At 34.6% G+C, this 27899-nt stretch overlaps 2 protein-coding genes across 4 annotated transcripts in view; one reads left to right on the forward strand and one right to left on the reverse strand.

Moving 5' to 3' along the window:
- Positions 1-12428, reverse strand: part of LOC102801750 (serine/threonine-protein kinase 32B-like) — a 142091-nt gene extending 129663 nt beyond the window's left edge. The window contains exons 1-2 of the mRNA XM_085504568.1: positions 12165-12428; positions 11803-11858 (exon numbers count right to left, since the gene is read on the reverse strand). Of these exons, the coding sequence (XP_085360694.1) occupies positions 11803-11858; positions 12165-12216 (108 nt within the window). The 5' untranslated portion in view covers positions 12217-12428. The remainder of the gene's footprint in view (positions 1-11802; positions 11859-12164) is intronic.
- Positions 12429-13102: 674 nt separating this feature from the next.
- The window catches only part of LOC100373253 (uncharacterized), a 47110-nt gene continuing 32313 nt past the window's right edge, over positions 13103-27899 (forward strand). For all 3 annotated transcript variants that reach the window (XM_085504571.1, XM_085504569.1, XM_085504570.1), the window contains exons 1-5: positions 13103-13580; positions 15912-16042; positions 16394-16452; positions 18470-18616; positions 21850-22129. In XM_085504571.1, coding sequence (XP_085360697.1) covers positions 13377-13580; positions 15912-16042; positions 16394-16452; positions 18470-18616; positions 21850-22129 — 821 coding nt within the window. In that variant the 5' untranslated portion in view covers positions 13103-13376. The remainder of the gene's footprint in view (positions 13581-15911; positions 16043-16393; positions 16453-18469; positions 18617-21849; positions 22130-27899) is intronic.

A 27899-nucleotide genomic window follows, 5' to 3' on the forward strand; every position in this document is an offset into this window, starting at 1 on the left:
ACGACTGAGACGTAAGGCCATTGAGCAAAGCCTTGATTTAACAGATTTATTGAAAACTGCGAGAGCAATGGAAACAGCTGATGAACAAACTAGTGAAATTGAGAGACAACAGTCAAATGTAGTCAGTTACAAGTCTACAAAATCACATGATGACAGACAGAATATGAAGTTCAGAGCTAACAACCGAAGTGGACAGTGTGGTTTATGTGGTGGTAAATTCCCACACAGAGGTGACTGTCCAGCGAAAGGAAAACGCTGCCATAATTGTGATAAGCTCAACCATTTCTCCAAGGTTTGTCGCAGTAAACAAAAGAACCGCTCCCGAGATAAAAGTAAGCATTATACTAGGGCAGTCAATGACCAAAGTTCATCGGACAATCTTCATCTAACCCATGACAGTGAAGTTAACGGCAATAGTGACCACACTGAGTATACATTCGGAGGTGATGTGAGAGAGTCAGTTTGATAAACCTACATTCAGTGTCACCATACTTGGCACACCGATGCAAATAATGGCTGATTCAGGTGCTACAGTTAGTATTTTAAATCACAGAGACTATATGAGCATTAAACCTAGACCACGACTTTCAGTCAGTACAACGAAAGTATATCCATATATGACAGATAAACCACTAGATCTGTATGGCAAATTCCAGGCAACTGTCAACAGTGATCATAGTTCATCGATTGAAACATTCCACGTAGCTAAGGGTTCATCTACTTCTATACTAAGCTGGAAAACATCACAGAAATTGAAATTCATCAAAACAGTCCACGCAGTCGAAAACCCGCAAGTCAACCCATCGCCCGATATCCTTGATAGTTTTCCAAATCTAACCACAGGTATGGGTGAATGCAAGTGTGAACCAGTACACATACATGTTGATGAAAACATAAAACCAGTGGCACAACCCCACCGCCGTATTCCTTTCCATGCAAGAAAACAAGTTGAAGAGAAACTAAATCAGCTTGAGAGAGATGACATCATCGAGCGTGCACAAGGTCCAACGCCCTGGGTTTCCCCAATTGTTGTAGTACCGAAACCCAACAGGCCGAACGAGATTAGAATATGCATTGATATGCGATCAGTAAATAAGGCCATCATCCGCGAACGCCATATAATCCCGACCATTGATGACGTGATATCAGATTTAAATGGCTGCACTGTTTTCAGTAAAATTGACCTCAATCAGGGCTATCACCAAGTTCCACTACATCCAGACTCGAGACACCTGACCACATTCTCAACACACATAGGACTTTATCGATATAAACGCCTCAACTTTGGGCTATCGTGTGCTGCGGAAATATTTCAAAAGATAGTCGGTGATGCAATCCGTGGTATACCTCGTGCTAGAAATATAAGTGATGACATCTACATCGGTGGCATCGATCAAGCAGAACATGACAAGCATCTAGAGCAAGTATTTAGACAACTACACAACAATCACTTCACAATCAACCTACCGAAATGTATATTTCGAGCTTCTAGTATGTTATTCTTTGGACATGTGTTCTCCGCAAAGGGTATCTCACCTGACCCAAAGAAAGTCGAAGCACTACAAAAAGTCGCTCCTCCGACCAATGTAACCGAAGTACATAGTTTACTTAGCTCCGCTGCATTCTGTTCTCGATTCATCAAAGACTTCGCAATAATCACCAGACCGCTCCGATTGCTCACCTGTGACAACGTTAAATGGCAATGGGCTGACAAAGAACAGTCTTCTTTTGAATCTCTTAAATCTGCTCTGACAACTAAGACAACTCTCGGATATTTTGATCCTACGAAACCTACCACAGTATTTGTTGACGGCAGTCCCATAGGACTGGGTGCTGTTCTAACCCAGAGAGATGAAACCACAGGAGAAGTCACACCGCTATACTTCGCTAGCTATCCACTAACTCCTACTGAAAGCAGATATCCGCAAATTGATCGAGAAGCCTTGTCGATATATTGGTCTATTAAACGATTCCATTTATACCTCTATGGAAAAGAGTTTAAAATCATCACAGATCATAAACCGTTAGTATCACTATTCAACAACCCAACTTCCAAACCCACCGCACGAATAGAACGATGGCTAATGGACTTGCAACAGTACAACTTTATAGTTGAATATCAACCAGGCTTGTCAAACCCAGCAGACTATGCTTCCAGACATCCTGTCGATTCTGATTTTACCGATACATCAGAAGAGTATATCTCGTATGTGACAGAAAATGCTGTGCCGAAGGCAATCACACTGCAGGAAGTTGAGATCGCGACTTCCAATGACCCGACACTACAAGCTGTTATGTCTGCAATTAGATTAGGTAAATGGCACAAAGCTCCACCAACAGTATCACTATCTGAATTATCTCGCTATGAACAAGTGAAGGAAGAGCTTACCAGTACCGATACCATAGTACTGAAATCAAATCGCATAATAATACCCGCTGCACTGCAAGAGCGAACAGTAGACATAGCTCACGAAGCTCATCTCGGCATGGTGAAAACAAAAGGTCTCATGCGTGAGAAAGTATGGTTCCCGTATATGGACAAAATGGTAGAAACCAAAATCAAATCATGCTTACCCTGCCAGATAGTAACCCCAGTTTACACCAGAGAACCATTACAAATGTCTATCCTACCAGACAATCCATTTGACGAAGTTAGCATAGATTTTGCATACGCAGAAGGTGAAACGCTACTTCTTCTCATTGACGACTATTCACGATATCCATTTGTAGAACCAATATTGTCAACTGCTGCACGTTGTGTCATACCAAAGCTCAACTACTTATTCGCGATGTTTGGCACTCCCGGAATTCTCAAATCTGATAATGGCCCACCATTCAATGGTGAGGAATTTGAGAAATTTGCTTCGATACTAGGACTGAGACATCGCAAGGTAACCCCACTTTGGCCTAGAGCCAATGGAGAAGTAGAACGATTTGTTAAAACGTTGAAGAAGTCGATCAAAGCATCAAAAACAGAAGGAAAGAATTGGAGAAAAGAAATGCAAATATTTCTACAAAACTACCGCACAACCCCTCATGCTACAACCAGTGTATCACCCGCAACTTTGTTTCTGAAACGTATCATACGCAACAAGCTCCCTCAAATAAATGATATTGACCCGGTATCAGAAATCGTACGTAAATATGATTCACTGCAGAAGCACAAAATCAAGATTCGTGCTGACAACAAATCAAATGTGAAACCATGTAATATAGAGACAGGTGATAAGGTATTGGTAAAACGACCATACAACAAAACCAAAGGTTCCACAGTGTATGAGCCTACTCCAATGACAGTAGTGCGGAAAAAAGGCTCTATGATTACAGCTGAAAATGATGAACACACGGTCACAAGAAACTCATCATTCTATAAGAAGTTAGATAGATCATTACTTCAAAACAACTCTAGCTTTGATGATCATAACCCCTCGCTTACTGATTATGACACCACACCCGATCCGGTATATCCTCAACAATCTACAAAATCTAGCTCCATCAATTCACCATCATTGCAAATAAATATGCCAAAGACGAGTAATCCTAACAACGGTGAAAACGTAAAAGTGAACAGTCCAGGACAAGAACACAAATTGACTAACAGCGATGATTCTACAAAATCCGCTCCTACACTTCGCAGATCGTCAAGAAAGCCAGTTCCACGCAAAATACTTGATTTGTAATCTAGAGACATTCGCTTAGTCGATTCATAACATTTAAAGTATATCTCAGACTTTTGAACTCTTGACATTCATCGTGATTCTTGTTGTTTGTTATTATTCGTTACTCGATAAGATCTATACAATGTTCGATTCATTCGTTTACAAAAGATAGTTCGTATACAACAAATGTTATCAGATCAAAATTTGTATTGTGAGATTTTTAGTATCCACAAGGAAGGGGATGTAATGTCCTATATCATTATTTATGCATGACCTTTGACATCACACGATATGTTACTATAGTGATGACTCTGTAGCATTATGGGATACCTGAACGGCATGGCCGCCATCAGTTGTCAATAAATATACGTCTATCCAAAACATAGCTTCTCGAGTTGATTTATCAATACAGACGTTACAGCCACAGTCTTCAACTGTGACCTGTCTGATACTTAATGTTGGTCCCTAGGAAGCCATAGAATGCTCTATTTTAACTTAGAATTATCAACAACTCCACACCCTGGTAGGGAGAACCCTATCTCCCCCACTTGGTGGCGCCGCTGAATCACCATGCTACCTCTTGCATTTCTTTTCTACCAAAAATGACAAAAATATTCATCAAAATTAGAAAATTGAAGATATCACGAAATGAACAATTCTGAGAGAGATTTACCTGAGGTATCTATATGTATAGTATCAAAGCAATAAGATTTGTGGTTTTTAACAAGAAGTCAAAAATAATTTTTTTTACCAAAAATGATAAAAATATTCACTAAAATTAGAGAATTAAAGATATCATTACAAAATGAACAAATCACATGTAGTACCTATATATATAATATCGAAGCAATTGGACTTTTTTAACAAGAGTCGATAATATCCCTTTTTACCGAAAATGACAAAAATATTCATCAAAATTAGAGAATTGAAGATATCATCATGAAATGAACAAATCTGAGAGAGATCTACCTGAGGTACCTATATATGTAATAATAATATCAAAACAATCAAAAGTTGCAGTTTTCAACAAGAAGTTGAAAATATCACATTTTACCAATAATTACAATCAAAGAAAGCTTAGAAAGAACTCCCGTGTGCTGAGAGTATTGAAGACACATTAAAAATTAATTAAAAATACTTGTACATGAGATATTGATGGAAAAGCTGAAAACTAATTATGTAAATCAGGTAACTAATATGAACAGAACAGAACAAAAAAATTAGGAATTATTATACTAATTAGAGAATTAATACGAACAAATTTTAACCCAAAATTAATCAGGCATTTATGTACCAAATTTTATTCAAATGTGATGATCAGTGATTGAGATATCAGTGTTAATTAATTATGTTAATTATGAGATTAATAAGCATAAATATTTACCAAAAACTAATTGGGTTTCTGCATAGTTCTCTTTAAAAGTTTCATTAAAATGCAATTTGTGGTTCTTTATATAACAGTGGAACATTATGCAAATTAGGTAATTAATATCCAATTAAAACTAATCAGGTCTCTGCATAATCCTAGAAGATCTATGTAGCAAGTCTCATTTAAATATGATGATTACTACTTGATATATAAAAAGCTGAAAATTAATTAATTATGCAAATTAGGTAATTAATACATACTCATATTACCCTAAAAACTATCAGGTCTGTGCAGTGTCCTATGACATCTATGTACCAAGAGTCATTGAAATGTGATGATTACTACTTGAAATATCAAAAGTTGAAAATTAATTAATTATGCAAATTAGCTAATTAATATATACTGATATTACCCTAAAAACTATCAGGTCTGTGCAGTGTCCTATGACATCTATGTACCAAGTTTTATTGAAATGTGATGATTAGTACTTGAGATATCAGTGGAAAAGTTGAAAATTGATTAATCATTATGCAAATTAGGTAATTAATATTGCACAGATTTTTACCCAAAACTAATCAAATCTGTGCATTAGTTTGGAGCATCTGTGTGCCAAGTTTCATCAAAATCCAATAAGTGGTTCTTTAGATATCAGTGGAACAGTCATGAAACAGCTAAAAATCAGCTAATTATCATGCAAATTAGGTAATTAATATGCATGGATTTTTACCAAAACCTAATCAAATCTGCGCATTGGCCCAGAGCATCTATGCACCAAGTTTCATCAAAAACTGATGTATGGTTCTTGAGATATCAGTGGAACAGACGGACACACACACACACACACACACACACACACACACACACACACACACACACACACACACACACACACACACACACACATACATATAGACACACTAACTGCAAAGACTCCCTTTTTGTGCTTCGCACACGAGAGTCAAAAATATTCATCAAAATTCGAGAATTGAAGATATCATCATAATATGAACAAATCTGAAAATGGTCTACCTAAACTACCTAATATATGTATAATATCAAAGCAATCAAAAGTTGCGGTTTTCAACAAGAAGTAGAAAATATCACATTTTAACAAAAATTACAAAAATATTTACCAAAATTAGAGAATTGAAGATATCATCATGAAATGAACAAATCTGAGAGAGGTCTCCCCAAGGCTTGTAGTTTTCAAGAAGAAGTTGAAAAAGTAAAAAGTTGACACGGACGACGACAGACAATCACTCATATGATAAGCTCCGCTCAACAAAGTCTACAAACTTACGTGAACATGTAAACCTATATGTATGATGTATTTGCCAAATATGCTTTAAAATGGTCCCTATGCCTTGGAGATATAGAAGTAGTCAGCCATCTTTGATCTGATTGTAAAACAAATTATCATGGACATGTAATCTAAAATGTTAAATTTATGTACCAAATTTGAACAAAAACTGACCAAACAAGCATAAGATACCTCATTTTCAAAAAACAAAATGGCTTCCAGTCGGCCATCTTTGATCCAATCGCGAAACGGTTCATCATAAACATTTTTCCTAACATGTATAATGTATGTACCAAAATTGAACAAAAACTGACATAGCATGCATAAGATACCAGAATTTCAAAAAACAAATTGGCTGCCAGTCAGCCATCGTTGATTGAATCAGTAAGCCACTGCATGAGCATATGTCCCATGCAAAGAATGAACAGATTTGGTACACAGGGTTCTGAAATATGACTCCAGACAGACAGACGGGGCCCGAATTATAAGTACTCGTTTCAAACAGTAGTATATTCATTGCACAACTTTATCAAAATAAATTATATAGTTGCAATAAATAAATAAATAAATAAATATTGTCATCAATAATAAACAAAGTAGATACACATGCAGGTACAAGATTTTTTTCATATTTTATCATGTGATAATTTTCAACTTTTAAAAATCCTGAAAAACTATCATTTAGCTATAATAATTCCACGATGGAAGAATTTCTTACAGGTCTTGTTTGTTTTTGATAGATTGACTCATGTACCATGTGCAGTTTGAGTTATTGAAATTCTTGAGCATGTGTCCAGTTGTATGGGACATGGTGCACCCTGGTGCGAGGCATGATTGAATGCACTATTACATACATGTACCATACCTGGTGCTGATAGTCAAAAGTTCTAACTTAATCCTAACAATGTCAACTGACTGATACAGCAAAATATAAAAAAAGCAACCCAAAATCTGCTTTATTATGGAAATATAGTAGTTTCTGATTGGTTTAATCTGGTTATTCCAAAAATAGATGCAGGCCCATTACACAAATTATGTCATTGGTTAGAAACCTAGTTGGTGCAGCATGCAACAGATAAAAGACATTTTCTTCACAACCATTCCTATTATTTTTCATTGTTGCTATTTTCTTAACCTTTTGTAAAGCAAGTCTACCATCACAGCAATTGAATTCTTAAAAATGGCCACCCTTCTATACCATCATTTTCTTATAAAATAGTCAAATGTTTTAAGTCAATATCCATAAGTATTTTCATTCATGATTAGGTGTCACCTTAGTATTGATTAGAGTCACACTATTTTGACACTCATAAATACTTTGTATCATGACATGATTTACCGTTAGCAACGATTTATTTCAAAGTGTTCTGGCCTTCATTAGGAGGACAATAAGAAAAATGCTTTCTTTTGTCATCAGCGTGATTGTTCTGAGAAACATTTTTCACAAACAATCAGACTACTCAATCAGGGCAAGTAGAATGAACTGCTGTGTTCTAGAAAGCTTTTTTTAGATTTCGAAAATTATAATGTAATCAGTCGTCTTTTTTCTAAATTAACCCCAGAGATATAGTAAACTGCACAAATTGACTCAAGTGACTAAGGCATATTTGCTCTCCTAGGGAATATACATTACCCAATAAATCCATTTCCATAGAAACTGAATGTTGGTTTCACACCACAATTAGAAAATTCAGAATGTCTAACAGACATTAGGTGACTGATCAAATTAGTTATTTTTCTCGTAAGACGTTTGGTCATACATGTCATGTACAAAATATCAGGTTCATCAATTGAAGTACTCATAAGAAACAAATGCCCTGAATTATGTTAATTTTTGCCAAAAATCCAAGATGGCGGACAAACCATGTAACTGATGAAAATAATTTTTTCTCACAAGATGATTCTGCCATACATTCTCAGTACACAAAAAATTATTACAAAAATTATAACATTCTCCTACTTCACTGCCAAATGTTTGCCATTTTTTTTATTTCATTACCAGAAATATGCCACACTTATTAAATACATACAGATTATACTATTTAACACATGTATATAACACCAGAATGAAACCTAGAAGTGATCTTAATGTACCATGAGTTAAGACAACTATGGGGATGTTCAGTAAATCATTCACAGGTTCTAAAATCAGGAACAACTTACCAATGTCCTTAAAATCTATGTCATAACTTACGAATGTCCTTAAAATCTATGTCAAAATATATGCTTTAGTAAGGCTTTATGAGTATTAACTAATATTCCACTATTATTATCATATGTATTACTTTTCTTTATCTCTGTATTATTGTAATATATAATTTAAAGTGCTTATAATTACATTTTATTAACAACTATTGTAATTTGTGGGTTCTGACTTGCACATTAAGTTATTCCAGATCCCATTTACATGTAATAAAGTTATTATTATATGCAAAATATCAAGTTGATGGCTTAAAGCATTCAGTTTCTACTGTCAGAAGGAGTTCAGTTGAGAGATGCAACATAGCAAATTTTGAAGAAATAGGATAACTGTATCATCAGAAAAAACTACTTCCTGTTTAAAAGAAATCCAAAATAGTATATGTATAGTATATGTTGCATGGAACCCATAGTATATGTTGCATGGAACCCATAGTTTATGTTGCATGGAACCCATAGTATATGCTGCATGGAACGCATAGTATATGTGGCATGGAACTCATAGTATATGTTACATGGAACCCATAGTATATGTGGCATAGAACCCATAGTATATGTTGTATGGAACCCATAGTATATGTTGTATGGAACCCATAGTATATGCTGCATGGAACCATAGTATATGTTGCATGAAACCCATAGTATATGTTACATGGAACCCATAGTTTAAGTTGCATGGAACCCATAGTATATGTTGCATTGAACCCATAGTATATGTTGCAGGAAACCCATAGTATATGTTACATGGAACCCATAGTTTATGTTGCATGGAACCCATAGTATATGCTGCATGGAAACCATAGTATATGTTGCATGAAACCCATAGTATATGTTGCATAAAACCCATAGTATATGTTACATGGAACCCATAGTTTATGTTGCATGGAACCCATAGCTTATGTTGCATGGAACCCATAGTTTATGTTGCATGAAACCCATAGTATATGTTACATGAAACCCATAGTATATGTTGCGTGAAATCCATAGTATATGCTGCATGAAACCCATAGTATATGTTGCATGAAACCCATAGTATATGTTACATGGAACCCATTGTTTATGTTGCATGGAACCCATAGTATATGTTGCATGGAACCCATAGTATATGTTGCATGAAACCCATAGTATATGTTACATGGAACCCATAGTTTATGTTGCATGGAACCCATAGTATATGCTGCATGAAACCCATAGTACATGTTACATGAAACCCATAGTATATGCTGCATGAAACCCATAGCATATGTTGCATGGAACCCATAGTATATGTTGCATGGGACCCACAGTATATGTTGCATGGGACCCAAAGTATATGTTGCATTATAGACTCACAGTACCGGTACATGTTGCATGGAACCCATAGTATATGTTGCATGGGACCCAAAGTATATGTTGCATTAGACCCACAGTACCGGTACATGTTGCATGGAACCCATAGTATATGTTGCATGGGACCCACAGTACATGTTGCATGGAACCCATAGTATATGGTACATGAAACCCATAGTATATGTTACATGGAACCCATAGTATATGCTGTATGGAACTCATAGTATGTTGTATGGAACCCATATGTGGCATGGAACCCATAGTATATGTTGCATGGAACCCATAGTATAGGTTGTATGGAACCCACAGTATATGCTGCATGGAACCCATAGTATATGTTGCATGAAACCCATAGTATATGTTACATGGAACCCATAGTTTATGTTGCCTGGAACCCATAGTTTATGTTGCATGGAACCGATAGTATATGTTGCATGGAACCCATAGTATATGTTGCATGGAACCCATAGTTTATGTTGCATGGAACCCATAGTATATGTTGCATGGAACCCATAGTTTATGTTGCATGGAACCGATAGTATATGTTGCATGGAACCCATAGTATATGTTACATGGAACCCATAGTATATGTTGCATGGAACCCATAGTATATGTTGCATGGAACCCATAGTATATGTTGCATGGAACCCATAGTACTGTAAAGGGGGTAATTATTCACTGGGTTTTAATTTAGCTTATTTCGCTGACTGGAAAAATGCGCTAAATTAAAACACAGTGAATATATAAAATTTAGCATAGAACACATTATCTAAATGATGAAACCGTGAATTTAAAACCCACTGAATATGCCTGAAATGGTAAATCAGTGAAATTTAAACCCAGTGAAAATTAGTCATTTTACAGTATATGCTGCATGGAACCCATAGTTTATGTTGCATTAGACCCACAGTACATGTTGCATGGAACCCATAGTATAGTGTATAGACAACAGACAACATATGAAGACAACTTGGTGTGATTACTACAATAGTAGTATAACTTTTTTTCTACATGAAGTGATGCATCATGGGAGAAGCTAGATAAAAACATTAGGATTAATTTTCTATTCCAACCTAATTTTTTTATGTAATCCTTTCAATGTCACTTTACAGTCTCAAGTGTAATACACAATAATATACTGTATGTGCGTTATTATTAGTGCATATAATTGGGTAAATGGTCAAATAAGAGATACTTTAACAACAAATGTGATTTTTGGTTTATATGTGCATCTATAAGAGAGCAAATATGTTACAACAGTGAAGAGTTGAAATTATCATCTCTAATGAACAGTGTCATCATTGATACTTGAAGTTTATTAATTAAACAACAAAAAAAGATTATTTTGGCAAGAATGGATGAACAAAATTTTAAACACTACATAATATTCCTGAACAATAGAAAGCTAAATTGAATGAATAGTAGAACAGTTTTGTTCAATTACTTTTCCATGGTATCAAGAGTAATCTTGTTACCCTGACAACCAATATAAAATACATACAACCATTTCCATTAATGTGTGCATCAAAATATAGAAGTATTGATATGGGAATTATTGCCAAGGCGATCAGGGGACATCTCAATGTTAATGCAAGGTCACAACTAAGAGATAAAAACATGAGCAAGCAATTAACACCTACTCTTTGATCACATCTCATTCATTCTGCATAGTGTATTAGGCATTAACATTATTATTAACTTCAACAAACACTCTTGAACACAAATAATCTTGTCTTCCAATTACCTAGCATGTATTTTAAGACATCGAGTGTGAGAGCATATTAGTTACCCGCATAAAAACTGTTATTTCATGAAAGGATGTGGCATTACTAGCTATAAGCTCAGTCCAATTACATGTACTTATATAAAGAAAGCACATGTAAAATTTAAGTTTTCTCATATCTGATGGTAGGATTGCTTTACGTACAAAATAATACTGTACTAACCTTTCCAAAACTGCCTTTCCCAATAGCTCGAAGAATTTGAAAGTGGTCAAAATTTACTGCAATTAAAAATCAAAGCAAATAAAGTTATAAAAACATGAAAACTGACAATAAAATTAAGAATTATTATTCTTAACATAAGTTGTCAATAAAATCCCTAAATATGAAAAACAAATTTATACACATCGTATTACATCAAAATCATAGAATAATACATAAAAGTGACATCACCAAGTAACATAACAACTTGAACACTACATAATAACACATATAATTTCATAAGGAGTGAAGGCGGTTATAAAGCAATAAAGCCCGTTTCTTCCCAATATGGCGCGTTGTCAATAATATCATAATAATTCACTTACCCTCCCCGTTCACGTCAAATGAATGCTTGCGCGCGGAGTGGTTCCCTCCCATTGTGCAACCTATCTTGACGGTCTCAAATGTTTCTGTCCTTCCTGCAGGAGAAGGACAGATCGAAGGCAATACTATAAATTACCAGTATGATTGTGACAGAAATCCTTGGCAGGCGACGACGGGAAGAGCGGTTAGCTTGTCCCAGTAGTTAGGTGCTAGTTACTGTTCTCATTGACACCAAGTGAGCTTCATGAACAAAATAATATCTGCCTCATCTATAAGTACTTTTCTGTTGCTGTGACGTTCTCGGGCTTGAGTCGTCAATTTGATTATGGCATGATATACAAACAGATATAATCCTCAAAACGATGGCGTCATTAATGTGTAGTAACTGTAGTATGGCGGGTGCATCTACATCTAGATCATATACTAGCATCACAACCAGAGAGCAACATCAAATGTATTTGCATTCCCTTCAAACAAAAAGGGATGCTATATTATCGGAAGGGGGAACGTCAAACACAACAATATACTTACCGCAGTATAACCTTGATTATAAAGTGTATTACCACATACAATCTAATAATAAATACATAACTAATTACGTGTACACAAACAATGAACTCTGAGGAGTTTAATTTACTTAAAAGAGTTTCCATTTGTATTCTACTGGCTGGAACCCCTAAATTATGATTGGAGTGTTCTGGGTCAAGCTTATTTGACCTCAAAGGTTTCAAGATGCCCTTTTTTAAATCTCCGGCTCTTGTAACATTGAAATGTGGATATTACAAATACAGCTTATTCTGTTTTACTGTTGTATTCATTTTTTGTTTCAATTTGTTTTTTTTTAACCTATATTGAAAACTACATTTTTAACCGGGGGTGTTGCAACTGTCTGGAGGCGACTATTGTATCCATAGAAATTGTATACAAATTGTTTACTCAAGGGCCGCCATTTTCTAGAAGTCTGTCGTTATTTTTCACTGGCATAGATCCATGACCAGTACATTGCTGTTACAAGTAATTAGAGCAAATGGATGACCCCCAGCGACATTCTAAAGTTTAATACTTCGCTGCTTTTCGAAATGTATACAACGTAGTGGTCCAGTCAGCACATAAATTGAAATACAGTCAAGACTCACGCGCGTCAAAACTAGTAATTCATCATAGTAAGTCAGTGCCAGTCGGTAATCGTCCACATCTGGTTTCTGTTTGGAATAATGGCGGACATTGCAAGCACGGACGAGGATGAATATAACGATTCAAGGCCTGTGTCTGAAAATCCGAAAGTACGAAAATCAGACGAAGAAGTTGTCAGGGATTTAATCGATACAGCTCGAGCCCTTGGTGCAATTACTTTAGATATCAGTGGTAGGAACATTTCAAAGTTTCCTGAAGAAATACTGGAACTCAATCATGTTGAGGTGAGAAATAATTAACAGTGGTTTTTTGAGGTGTAACATGAATTACCAGTGATTTTTAAATGTACTGTCATTTGTGTATGGGAGTGGTTTGCAGCTCTGTGATTGGAGTCATGAAAGGTGTTCTTTATTAATAGCAATAAATACCTTCCATGGTTGGAGCATTTAAATCAGCTGATTATTTGAATGCTGGTATGTGTAATCCTCATTAGGTTTTAAATTTACAGTTTTGAAACAATATATTCAGTGTATGAGGCTATGAAAGTTCTGTAGTTTTTAATTTAATGCATTTAACATCAGCGGAAATCAAACCCAGGGAACCGCTCAATCCCATGGATTGCACCAAAATATCATGGGACACTATTGTTTATGTTGTTTACAATGTCAATCTATCTTTGTTATTTTAATCCAGCAAGTAAATTTGTTGTGAGATTAGACTTAACTGGAAGGTGCCTCTTTAACTATGGACAATCTACCAAACTATGAACCACTGAGTTAAGAGGATTAAAAAAGCACTGGAGAAAGTTTACTTTTGGTGTTATAATGTGTTAAATTCTCTCCGAACCTTTGTCTTACCAATAAACATACAGATAAAACATGATAAACTAGATCAAAGTATTTAGATGAGTCTTGCTGTCATTAAAAGGGGTGTGTACATCGCGTGAAAATGTTACACATGTATGTCATACCATTTTCCAATTTCACTGCGCATTCAAAAACAGCGACGACAAGCATGCAAAGTTTCCACCATGTGACAGGTGACCTGTCAAACACCGGTAATAAATCAGATTGACTGAAGTTTGTTGATGATCGGGAAATTACAGTACTTTCTTAGTGGTTTTTGAAATTTTTGCTTTAATTTTTTATTGTATGATATTTCAATTTTACCTTGATTTGCGACAAACAAATTTAATATCAGATCAAAATGTTTATTATTCCTGTTTTTTACCATGGTCGACGTTAGTCATTGGTCAGTGGTTCATCCTTTGTTAGTACATCCATGATTTTACAAAGCAGAAATGCATATAAATAATTTTAGAACCAGTAGTGAGTGTGATAAATTTATTTCCATTATGAGCAACAAGTATATGTATATAGCTCAGTTCATTAAGACCAGTCTTAATACCAGACAGTGACTGTGTCTTGAATGAGTTGGAAGCATTAATAGTGTTGTTGTTTTTTTGTTTTTTCTTTATTTGTTTTGTGATGTATGACCATTGAGATATTATGAGTTCCAGACTTTTTGCTTTTACAGGTGTCACCATTTCTATTTTCTCTGACCTTAACTTGGCAGTGCATATATATGTACTTTTATATTTGCATTGATTTGATTTTTCAAAGAAACAAACTAAACAATGTAGTATAGCTGACATGGCTAAAACTGTTTTACCCTCTGTGAAAGCTCTTATGTACTAGTATCCATGTAGAATTAATATACATATTAAATAGGATAAGCAAACAGGATTATCAGCTTATAGCATTTCTATTTTATACATGACATTATACTAGCCTTATATTAGACCATGTAGGTAATAACCTCCATGATTAGACATGTCAACTTTATGTGTCAGCTGACTGCAACAATGACATCTATGTACTATTGTTTGTTGGAATGGTTCATTGTTTTGTTGTACAATACAGTACATGCATATACACAAAGACATCAGAAAACTGTTTCTGAAGAAATAAAACATTTAAGTGCACCTATTGTAATATACACATGTATCTACATGTATGTAGTATACCAATAGTTTCTGTAGAACTTTGTGAACTTTTTTGCGTTTGTACATGTATTTTTAACTTTCAAGATATTTCTATGACCTTTGAACCTTGGCAACATATTGCTTTGAATGTTGTTGACGATATCACATGTAAGGGGGCCTGACAGCACTTCCATGTTTTAAAATGTATCTTACGGTTTGCTTGCTATATAATGTCTCCTTATGTACAAATTATTAAACTGTTAGCCCAAACTGAAATGTTCGTATACATCGTTCACATCAGCACTGCTACATAGGTTTTGAAAATTAATAGCCACCAAAGATGAATAGAAATTAGAATTAGTTTTTTTTTTCATTAACATAATGCTGTTTGAACTTATTACATTTATTTCTGAATCCCATATTTGCCAGAATATTTGTTAGTATCAGAAAGAGACGTTACATTCCTACATGACCAGTGGGCAGTACTAACACAGCAGGCAAGTCATTGCAGTCCAAAATAACATTGATGGTCAGTTCTTAAAGAAGAGGTAGCTCTATAGCTACCATTTCATAAATTCTAGCGGCCAGTAAAATAAATAAAATTATTGCATATCTTTATTCCTACTTTCAGTATTTATATATGGAAGGAAATAATTTGACAGAGTTACCACAGACCTTATTTAAATCGTTAGAAAACTTAATATGGTTAGATGTACGAAATAATCAACTGAGAAATCTTCCAGCCACTATTGGAGATAACAGGTAAAGTTCAAAGGTTGTATATCCTTATAAATTGTGATTGACAAGGTGATATTTAAAATAAATTATTTAAGTAATACTGTAAATTATTTTATTTGAGCTGGAATTAATTTTCTCTAAAAATGGCAAATTTTGTTGATATAAGTCTACAACACAGCATGACGTCAAAAAATCAATTTTTTCATTGATGTTCCAACGATGGAGATAGTTGCCACAATAATTAACTTCACATATTGGTGAGCATTCAGCTAACAATTGATGGAACACAAATTGACTGTATAAGATTATTCGTGTCTTGAATTCAAATTTGTGCTTGTGTGTGTTTTGCATTAATAAGTTGTTCTTTTATTATAGAAGTATGAAAACACTATTACTAGAGGGAAATCAGATCACAGAATTGCCACCTGAATTAGGTATGGTACATTTATAATACGTTTTTTCCTAATGAATACTGGGTATGACTAGACTATGTCTATGTGAACACAAGTGTCACAACTATAGAACTTTACAAAATGGGCAAGTCAATTCTGTGTTTACCTAGGGGACATGGAAAGGATCTCTTGTGGTTATATTCTAAAAATAGTTAGTCATAGTGGTACATGCTGTCTGTTCTCTGACAATAGTCCTCTCATGGATGCATTGGGCTAATTCACTCAAAGAAATTATATGTACATGTACCTTTATGTAGCTGCCTGGATGAGATAAATAATAATATTATAGTCTTTTTCATGATCACATAAACTGTGCTTTAAGTAGGTCTTTTGTTTGCCAAAAAGAAAATGTTACTGTCACTCTTGAATTAAGTAATTAAGGTACTATGAAAGAACTGTCGAGGAATGTTGTCCCCATTTGTATTTAGCTGAATTGACATTTTAGGATAAAAAGGAGGTCAAGAAATTTCATCAGAACAAAAAAACAAATAAAACCTATAATGATTTACCTGTGTACCAAATTTATACAAAATTGGTCAAGGATGTCAGAGAAATGGGTAATGACGTTTAAAAAATTAAAAAAAACTGTGAATGAAATTAATAAGATGTTTTGAAAAAAAAATGCCTGCCAGTTGGCCATTATAAATCAGATATCCAAACAAAATGAGGAGCATCAGTCAACCACCATGAGTAATATCCATACGAGTTTTTAAAAAAATTGGCCTGGACACCTGAAAAACAGTTAATGATGTGTTCTTTTATTGGGACAATCAAATCAACATGCATATGTATACCATTATGTCTTATTTTCAGTGCATTAAATCAAATTGCTCCAGGCTTGTCAGAAATGGTTAAGAACACATGAAAATAAACTGACATGGCCACCAGTCATCCATTTTGAATCAAATTATAAAATAAATTGTGTGATTTCTAAATTTGATAGAAATCTGCCCAGGCATGCCTGAAAAACACTCGACTAAATGTTGAGAAATGTTTTGATTTAATTTTTATGGGATGAAAATGGCCAAAAATTAAACCATGGAGAGATTATGCAAATTATATCTTATCTTTGCATCAAATGTAAACACGATTGGTGGAAATGTATCTAAAGTGGGTAGGAATCATAAACAAAAAATGGCTACCAATTTTAAATTCTATGGCTAAACAAAATGATGTACCGTAACTACATGTAAGTAAATACCAAGTTTGAATGAAGTCGGCTCAAGCATGGCTGATAAATGATCTTGACACTCACCTATTTTGTGACAGCTCTGAACTTTTAATCTTATACTACCTTCAGCTGTCTCATCATGAGGTTATCGAGTAGCAGGTTACTTCAAAACATACTAAGGTATGATAAGTGTATAGCCATTTAAGATTCGCTGGCTGCTGGTTTCTGACAGCATGTGTCCTCTCTCTCTTGTGCAAGTATTTGTATGTATTTGTACATAACCCATTGCAACTTTCCCCTCGCTATGTATCTTCTCACAGATTCTTTAAAAATTCATATATATATATAAAACACATGGTCTTTTGCTCTACAAATTTTCATTTGTCATATATTTGGAAATACTTGACATAGCTGGCTTGATACATAATTACATCAGTTGTATGCACTAGTTTGTCAGTGTCAGTTATTCGAGTCTGATCGAACACGAAGTGCTCTCAAAGCCACATTGTTTATTCCCATTTGATGTAAGGCAGGACATCAATCAATTGTCAGTCTGTATAATTGCATTGATTTAAACATAGAGACATGTCAAAAATCACACGATCATATTGGAAATTAGTCTGGCAATAGGAACATGTGAATGTAAATGAACTTCTGATATTGCAGTAGACAACATGTACCACTGTTGCGCTTATCATGTATTTATTTGACATAGGATTAACAATGGAAGAGAATTGTACAGTGTGCAAACACTGACAATTGTATTTCGCTTAGTAACTGTGCTATGTTCAAGTACTAATAGTACATAAATACTGTTTATTTTGACAGGTTTAGTTGACACGCTGAATGGTTTGAATCTACAAAACAATCCATTGGAGTTCCCACCTCCTTATATATTAGAGAAAGGTGTTAAAGACATTTTGAGGTACTTGAGAGAAGCATTGGCAATCAAAAATAATAAACTTTCAGCATCCGGTGAGTTGTAATATTTGTATATACTTTGTTGAAATGCAACTAAAAGTTTGTCTGTATCATCATATAAGGGGAAAATGTCTGTCCTTGTTGTTGTTGTTGTTGACTCTCTTTCTTTCTATTATATTAACCAGTTTGTGATCTCAACCAAGTCTGATTTAGTATGTGTTATATGTATATAATTATTTTTCAACATATTGGTTAAATTTTACTTAAAATTGTTCTTGTGTTTACAATAACTCATCATTATCTAATCATTTTTTAAATTGTGAATCTTATCAACCACTAGTTTAACTAGCATGTGTAATTTTTAATAAGATGTGGAGTAAAACATCACATGGGATTTGATAAAAATCAGTTTGACTCAAAATCAGTTGTCTATTTTCACACTTAATAATGTGCTTTAAATATTTGATGATTGTCAATTTTGATGAAATATTTAAAGAGTATCTTAACTCAATATTCTCCTCTGAATTGAGTTATAAAAAAGTAATTCTAGTTTAAAGTCAAATCATTTGATTCAGTCCTTTCATGTAATATGTGGTGGATGGAGAATCACCTATTTGGTAAGTGAAGTAAACCAATACATTGTTTTCATTATATACGAGTATAAAGATAGTAGGAAATTAAATTGGTGGTGCATCTTGGCTATCGCCATGGTGGTGGATAGCTGTAGCAGGTCTACCACCTTTTATGCAAATTTATGAATAGATTCATGACGCCCGCTGCATCTACATGTATTGTCAAGACCATGAATGGACACAAAAGACTTGGAATGAACATACAAAGTGATCGCATTATTATCATGCATTGGCTCAGAAAATGATAAGAAAGATTGAGGTTTTGCGTACAACAAATATTTTATCACAGAAAGATTGAATTCAAAGTGTTCACATTGGCAAAAGACACATTTTACGTAACCTCAAATATAATAACTGAATATAAACATGCACAAATCTAAAAAGCAAGCCAAAGTCAAAAAAGGAAGTGTGATAGACTTGGTACAGCATAGCCTACAACTGGCGACATAATTTTTGGATGCAATTGACGACCTGGAAAGGTATTAAATACTTCCTCCACACTCCTTCCTCCACATTTTTTTTTAAAAAGTGTTACCATCTTGTTGTGGAAATCAGTGCTAATAGATTGTATTTTAATTTCACAATAATTCAGTTTTCCATGTTGCGTTAAAAAAATGCTGTCATCAATATATGCAAATTTCTGGAGAATTGGGTCAGTACAACACAGAATTCTGATTGGTTAATAATAGACTTGACCTGTCACATCAGAGGATGTTTTTCAGGTCAAATCGTGCAGAAAAACAACATGGCAGAAATTGCTTTGCATCAAGAATTTGTGGATGAATCAAAAACATTCCACAATGAAGATCTTGTCTTTGACTGTTTTCCCTCAGACCCTAATCATTTTTACATCATCATGTAATTTTTTTTATTGTCAAAGTAAAAATCAATGATAATGCAAATCATTTCACAATTTTATTTTTCCCAAAAAGATGTACTGTAAAATCTGTATTAGAAGCCGCGACTTCTATTAAAATGGTAGAATGCAACAGAGAGGATACGGCTTCTATTAGAGCATCTACACTTATGAGAAATAATGAATTTTTGATTCTCAATTATTCAAAAAGTTTGGGTGCGACTTCTATTAGAGATGCGGCTTCTAATACAGATTTTACGGTACATGTAATATGCCTCCTAATCGAACACAAAGTGAATGAAAATTGTCCTTGGATCTTTTTCCAAGGAGAGAACATGTTATAATGTTAAACAAATAAAAAACAATTAAAAACAATTTTTGTCTTTTCAGATATGGTTGGGTATAAATCCACCCCTTTACTTTTCGAGATTTTACATGTTGAGGCCCCTAGGCATATGACTGGGGAAGTATAGTTGATAATATGTGTAAACTTTTATGTACAATAATATGAGACAATATTTCTATAGTTGATCAATACTGTTTCACAAATTATGAATTCAAAGTCCTTTCAAATAGAAATTAAAACAAAATGAACAAAATATACCCAATATGTCAATGTTGTACTGATACAAAAACTAAAATGCATTTTCACATCTAAGCATCTGTTTGCAAGGTTTAAACATGGATTAATGAACCGTAAGCTGTCATTTGAGACTTTATGAAAATAGTGACTGTTCTAACAATCATTTGACAGCAATATGCAGTGTGTGAGAGTGGTCACAGGTGTTTGCAGACTTGGTTTAACAATTAGGATAGCATAATACAGTCTAAACCATTTAATCTGTGATAAAACCGTAATGTCTATGAGTAAAAACAGCAATATACACCAATCATCAGTGACACTCTGTATGTGTAGGTTGTGATATTTTTGCATATAGAAAACTTGAAATGGGCATCAGTGTTTGTACTAATCAGTTTCAAATTGAGTGACCTCATGGTGATATCACTTTAATAGCAAGTTGAGGACATCACAGGATGTCATTGCTGTATATTATTCAATGTTATAAATCACTGCTACACAAATCAGAGGTTTATATGATGTCATAGCCAGTCTTTTTTCTTTTCAGATTGTGTTGATTTATAACAACAAATATGAATGCCCACAGCGTCATATTGCATGAGAAGGGTGTACATGTGATTATGTTTGGCTTTGCCTCACACATTATCTTGCTATAGACCCTTCTCATCCAATATGGTACAATCATTGCATTATATTGGCCCTGACTGCATAATGCTGCTACAAATCATAAATCTCTATAAAATAATAATGCATATGTTCAGGTGTTGGTTTGAATTGAAAAGTAAAATACATTTATACCGGTAGTAATTAGAACATTATATTATCACAACTTAGTGTGTTCTCTCCGTTAATACCTGTGTACATGCTCCAAGGCTCTAGGCCTGTGCTCTGTATCATACATGTTTTAGACATCAGCCAGCCAAATTTAGATTGGTACACACCCATTAATGAATTCTCTACAGTCATGAGTAGCATTGTCATTGTCTATATTCTTAGTGGTGGTCATATGGTGGACCACATGCCAATGGTCTATTTGATCATACGGTAGACCCCAGAGTTTTGGAGATGATTGAAGTTAGAGTATTCGTAATGGAAGGATTCCAGTAATATGGCGTTGTTTGTCGTTCATTGTTGTTATGCATGTAGTCAATGTAATTTCAAAATAAAATCTTGCATTGTTGTTTGTATTCTTATGATTCTGTTTTTGGCTTGCTTATAGATTTGAGAATGGAAGATCTTCGCATCAATGATATTGATAGGTATTCATCAACAAGTTCTGATGAATACAGCCAACCCCGTTCCAAGAGTGGCGGTAAAAGGAGGCGGCGTGTATTCAGTGGACAGTCAAGAACTACAATTGTTAGTGATCCATCTGATATTGAATTTCCAAGACCGCAATCTGTTAGTTTACATAAACCTATATCGTACAATGAATACAGACAATTACAATATGACAGGTTCAAAAGAGCAGGTGCATTAGGAATTCTTGGGAAAGAAAGGTAAGTTGAACCAAGGCTTCTATGTGTATAGTTAGTACTGTATCATTTGCAACAGTAACACCTATGGTCAGCATCTTGTAAACTTTACAAAGCCGAAGAAGGTGATTACTAATTTGCACATGTAAAACGTGTGTGAAAATCTACATTTAGATGAGACAAAGTACTGAGTGTGGAGTTATAGAAATAAACACATGACTAGGACAATGAGTCACATGTTCAAGAGTGGTATAATAGCGTGAAACACCAAAAAAAAGGCATGTAATTTAGTAAATTGGCTCATTCTTTGTGAACTAGCAGTGTCTGAATTTTGTATAATTGGAAACAATCTTTATTATCTCTGGATGATATAGTGCTTAGCAAATGTTTGTACGTCCTTCATCCATACAGAGTCGTATCAGAAGCACTATTTCAGATAGACATTCAAACAGTGTTGTATTAAAGACATTGCACACTGGATCTGATCAACATGTCCAATGACCACACATAGTCATGTGACCTCATTAAATATGCATAAACATCATATCTGGAGCACTATTGCAGATAGACATTCACACAGTGTTGTATTGAAGACATTGCACACTAGATCTGATCAACATGTCCAATGACCACACATAGTCATGTGACCTCATTAAATATGCATAAACGTCATATCTGGAGCACTATTGCAGATAGACATTCAAATAGTGTTGTATTGAAGACATTGTACACGAGATCTGATCAACATGTTCAATGACCACACATAGTCATGTGACCTCATTAAATATGCATAAACATCATATCTGGAGCACTATTTCAGATAGACATTCAAACAGTGTTGTATTAAAGACATTGCACACTAGATCTGATCAACATGTCCAATGACCACACATAGTCATGTGACCTCACTATTGGAGCACTATTGCAGTTAGAGACATTCAACCAGTGCATTATTGATGACATTAGGCTCATGATCTGATATCAGAATTATGTTGTGTTCCCTGATCTATGGGACTGGTTGTGATATCAGAATTATTGTGTGTTCTCTGATTTATGGGACTGGTTGTGATATCAGAATTATTTTGTGTTCCCTGATTTATGGGACTGGTTGTGATATCAGAATTATTTTGTGTTCCCTGATCTATGGGACTGGTTGTGATATCAGAATTATTTTGTGTTTCCTGATTATGGGACTGGTTGTGATATCAGAATTATTTTGTGTTCCCTGATTTATGGGACTGGTTGTGATATCAGAATTATTTTGTGTTCCCTGATCTATGGGACTGGTTGTGATATCAGAATTATTGTGTGTTCTCTGATTTATGGGACTGGTTGTGATATCAGAATTATTTTGTGTTCCCTGATTTATGGGACTGGTTGTGATATCAGAATTATTTTGTGTTCCCTGATCTATGGGACTGGTTGTGATATCAGAATTATTGTGTGTTCTCTGATTTATGGGACTGGTTGTGATATCAGAATTATTTTGTGTTCCCTGATTTATGGGACTGGTTGTGATATCAGAATTATTTTGTGTTCCCTGATCTATGGGACTGGTTGTGATATCAGAATTATTGTGTGTTCTCTGATTTATGGGACTGGTTGTGATATCAGAATTATTGTGTGTTCTCTGAATTATGGGACTGGTTCAACCGTTGTGATATCAGAATTATTTTGTGTTCCCTGATCTATGGGACTGGTTGTGATATCAGAATTATTGTGTGTTCTCTGATTTATGGGACTGGTTGTGATATCAGAATTATTGTGTGTTCTCTGATTTATGGGACTGGTTGTGATATCAGAATTATTTTGTGTTCCCTGATTTATGGGACTGGTTGTGATATCAGAATTATTTTGTGTTCCCTGATCTATGGGACTGGTTGTGATATCAGAATTATTTTGTGTTTCCTGATTTATGGGACTGGTTGTGATATCAGAATTATTTTGTGTTCCCTGATTTATGGGACTGGTTGTGATATCAGAATTATTGTGTGTTCTCTGATTTATGGGACTGGTTGTGGTATCAGAATTATTGTGTGTTCTTTGATTTATGGGACTGGTTGTGATATCAGAATTATTTTGTGTTCCCTGATTTATGGGACTGGTTGTGATATCAGAATTATTGTGTGTTCTCTGATTTATGGGACTGGTTGTGGTATCAGAATTATTGTGTGTTCTCTGATCTATGGGACTGGTTGTGATATCAGAATTATTTTGTGTTCCCTGATTTATGGGACTGGGCGTGATATCAGAATTATTGTGTGTTCTCTGATTTATGGGACTGGTTGTGATATCAGAATTATTTTGTGTTCTCTGATTATGGGACTGGTTGTGATATCAGAATTATTGTGTGTTCCCTGATTTATGGGACTGGTTGTGATATCAGAATTATTTTGTGTTCCCTGATTTATGGGACTGGTTGTGATATCAGAATTATTTTGTGTTCTCTGATTTATGGGACTGGTTGTGATATCAGAATTATTTTGTGTTCTCTGATTTATGGGACTGGTTGTGATATCAGAATTATTTTGTGTTCTCTGATTTATGGGACTGGTTGTGATATCAGAATTATTTTGTGTTCCCTGATTTATGGGACTGGCTGTGATATCAGAATTATTGTGTGTTCTCTGATTTATGGGACTGGTTGTGATATCAGAATTATTTTGTGTTCCCTGATTTATGGGACTGGCTGTGATATCAGAATTATTGTGTGTTCTCTGATTTATGGGACTGGTTGTGATATCAGAATTATTTTGTGTTCCCTGATTTATGGGACTGGTTGTGATATCAGAATTATTGTGTGTTCTCTGATTTATGGGACTGGTTGTGATATCAGAATTATTTTGTGTTCCCTGATTTATGGGACTGGTTGTGATATCAGAATTATTTTGTATTCCCTGATCTATGGGACTGGTTGTGATATCAGAATTATTTTGTGTTCCCTGATCTATGGGACTGGTTGTGATATCAGAATTATTTTGTGTTCTCTGATTTATAGGACTGGTTGTGATATCAGAATTATTTTGTGTTCCCTGATCTATGGGACTGGTTGTGATATCAGAATTATTTTGTGTTCCCTGATCTATGGGACTGGTTGTGATATCAGAATTATTTTGTGTTCTCTGATTTATAGGACTGGGTGTGATACCAGAATTATTTTGTGTTCCATTATCTATGGGACTGGTTGTGATATCAGAATTATTTTGTGTTCCCTGATTTATGGGACTAGTTGTGATATCAGAATTATTTTGTGTTCCCTGATCTATGGGACTGGTTGTGATATCAGAATTATTTTGTGTTTCCTGATTTATGGGACTGGTTGTGATATCAGAATTATTTTGTGTTCCCTGATTTATGGGACTGGTTGTGATATCAGAATTATTGTGTGTTCTCTGATTTATGGGACTGGTTGTGGTATCAGAATTATTGTGTGTTCTTTGATTTATGGGACTGGTTGTGATATCAGAATTATTTTGTGTTCCCTGATTTATGGGACTGGTTGTGATATCAGAATTATTGTGTGTTCTCTGATTTATGGGACTGGTTGTGGTATCAGAATTATTGTGTGTTCTCTGATCTATGGGACTGGTTGTGATATCAGAATTATTTTGTGTTCCCTGATTTATGGGACTGGGCGTGATATCAGAATTATTGTGTGTTCTCTGATTTATGGGACTGGTTGTGATATCAGAATTATTTTGTGTTCTCTGATTATGGGACTGGTTGTGATATCAGAATTATTGTGTGTTCCCTGATTTATGGGACTGGTTGTGATATCAGAATTATTTTGTGTTCCCTGATTTATGGGACTGGTTGTGATATCAGAATTATTTTGTGTTCTCTGATTTATGGGACTGGTTGTGATATCAGAATTATTTTGTGTTCTCTGATTTATGGGACTGGTTGTGATATCAGAATTATTTTGTGTTCTCTGATTTATGGGACTGGTTGTGATATCAGAATTATTTTGTGTTCCCTGATTTATGGGACTGGCTGTGATATCAGAATTATTGTGTGTTCTCTGATTTATGGGACTGGTTGTGATATCAGAATTATTTTGTGTTCCCTGATTTATGGGACTGGCTGTGATATCAGAATTATTGTGTGTTCTCTGATTTATGGGACTGGTTGTGATATCAGAATTATTTTGTGTTCCCTGATTTATGGGACTGGTTGTGATATCAGAATTATTGTGTGTTCTCTGATTTATGGGACTGGTTGTGATATCAGAATTATTTTGTGTTCCCTGATTTATGGGACTGGTTGTGATATCAGAATTATTTTGTATTCCCTGATCTATGGGACTGGTTGTGATATCAGAATTATTTTGTGTTCCCTGATCTATGGGACTGGTTGTGATATCAGAATTATTTTGTGTTCTCTGATTTATAGGACTGGTTGTGATATCAGAATTATTTTGTGTTCCCTGATCTATGGGACTGGTTGTGATATCAGAATTATTTTGTGTTCCCTGATCTATGGGACTGGTTGTGATATCAGAATTATTTTGTGTTCTCTGATTTATAGGACTGGGTGTGATACCAGAATTATTTTGTGTTCCATTATCTATGGGACTGGTTGTGATATCAGAATTATTTTGTGTTCCCTGATTTATGGGACTAGTTGTGATATCAGAATTATTGTGTGTTCTCTGATTTATGGGACTGGTCGTGCATATTTGCTCTATTAGAAGTGCATGTACTGTATAACTCAATTTCAAGGCATACATTTCTAAGAAGATTTCTTTTACCAGACACATTGACATTGTGAAGGAATTTTGACTGTTTTTAGCTCCGCTGGGGACTTTGTCAAGTGGAGCTTATCATATGGGTGATTGTTCGTCGTCATCTGTGTCAACCTTTTTATTTGTCTTCTTCTTGAAAACTACAATTGTTATTGCTTTGATACTTGATATATGTACCTTGGGCAAATCTCTCTCAGATTTGTTTACTTCGTTATAATATCTTCAATTTTCTAATTTTAATGAATATTTGTGATATTTTCGACTTCTTGTTAAAAACCGCAAGTTCGATTGCTTTGATATTATACATATAGGTACTACTGGTAGACCTCTCGCAGATTTGTTAATTTTGTGATATCTTCAATTCACTAATTTTGATGAATATTTTTGGTAAAAAATTATATTTTTGACTTCTTGTTAAAAACTTGTTAAATCCGATTGCTTTTATGGTATACATGTAGGTACCTCAAGTAGACCTCTTTCAGATTTTTTCATTCCCTAATAATATCTTCAGTTCTTCAATTGAAATATGCATTGCTAACAGCAGAGCTATCTCAGCTAAGAGGCTGCTTGTTAAAAGTATCTATAGGTATTCAGGTGGGGCATGTAGGCAGTTGCTTTGGTGGCCATGCTGTACTCATTACAGTATTATGGTGAATCATGACTGTAATGAGTTTGTACTGTTTATTCTAATAGAATTAAAGAACACACAATTTTAAATAACTACTAAATATAGATTGCTGAATGTATTCGGTCACATGAATGTTGTATAATGAATAACAGTGAACTTATTTAAACAATTGAATAGTTTATGATGGGTCAAAATAATTTAACAACTTGCGAGAGACTTTTATGTTTAAATAAAAGATATCTGAAGAGTTGCCCATGATATCATCATGTGCAGTATTTTTTGTTCTGAGCTTTGAATATAGTTTGTTTTCAGTTATCGCCTGGGATTTAAAAAATAATTTATTTTTTGGAGCCAACATTATAAAACAACTCATTAAAAACATTTTGAAAATATTAGTTAATTGTTCTATTAGCAATGTTAAA

Source organism: Saccoglossus kowalevskii, chromosome 10, assembly GCF_978046115.1.
Source record: "Saccoglossus kowalevskii chromosome 10, keSacKowa6.1, whole genome shotgun sequence".
NCBI classification, from domain to species: domain Eukaryota; kingdom Metazoa; phylum Hemichordata; class Enteropneusta; family Harrimaniidae; genus Saccoglossus; species Saccoglossus kowalevskii.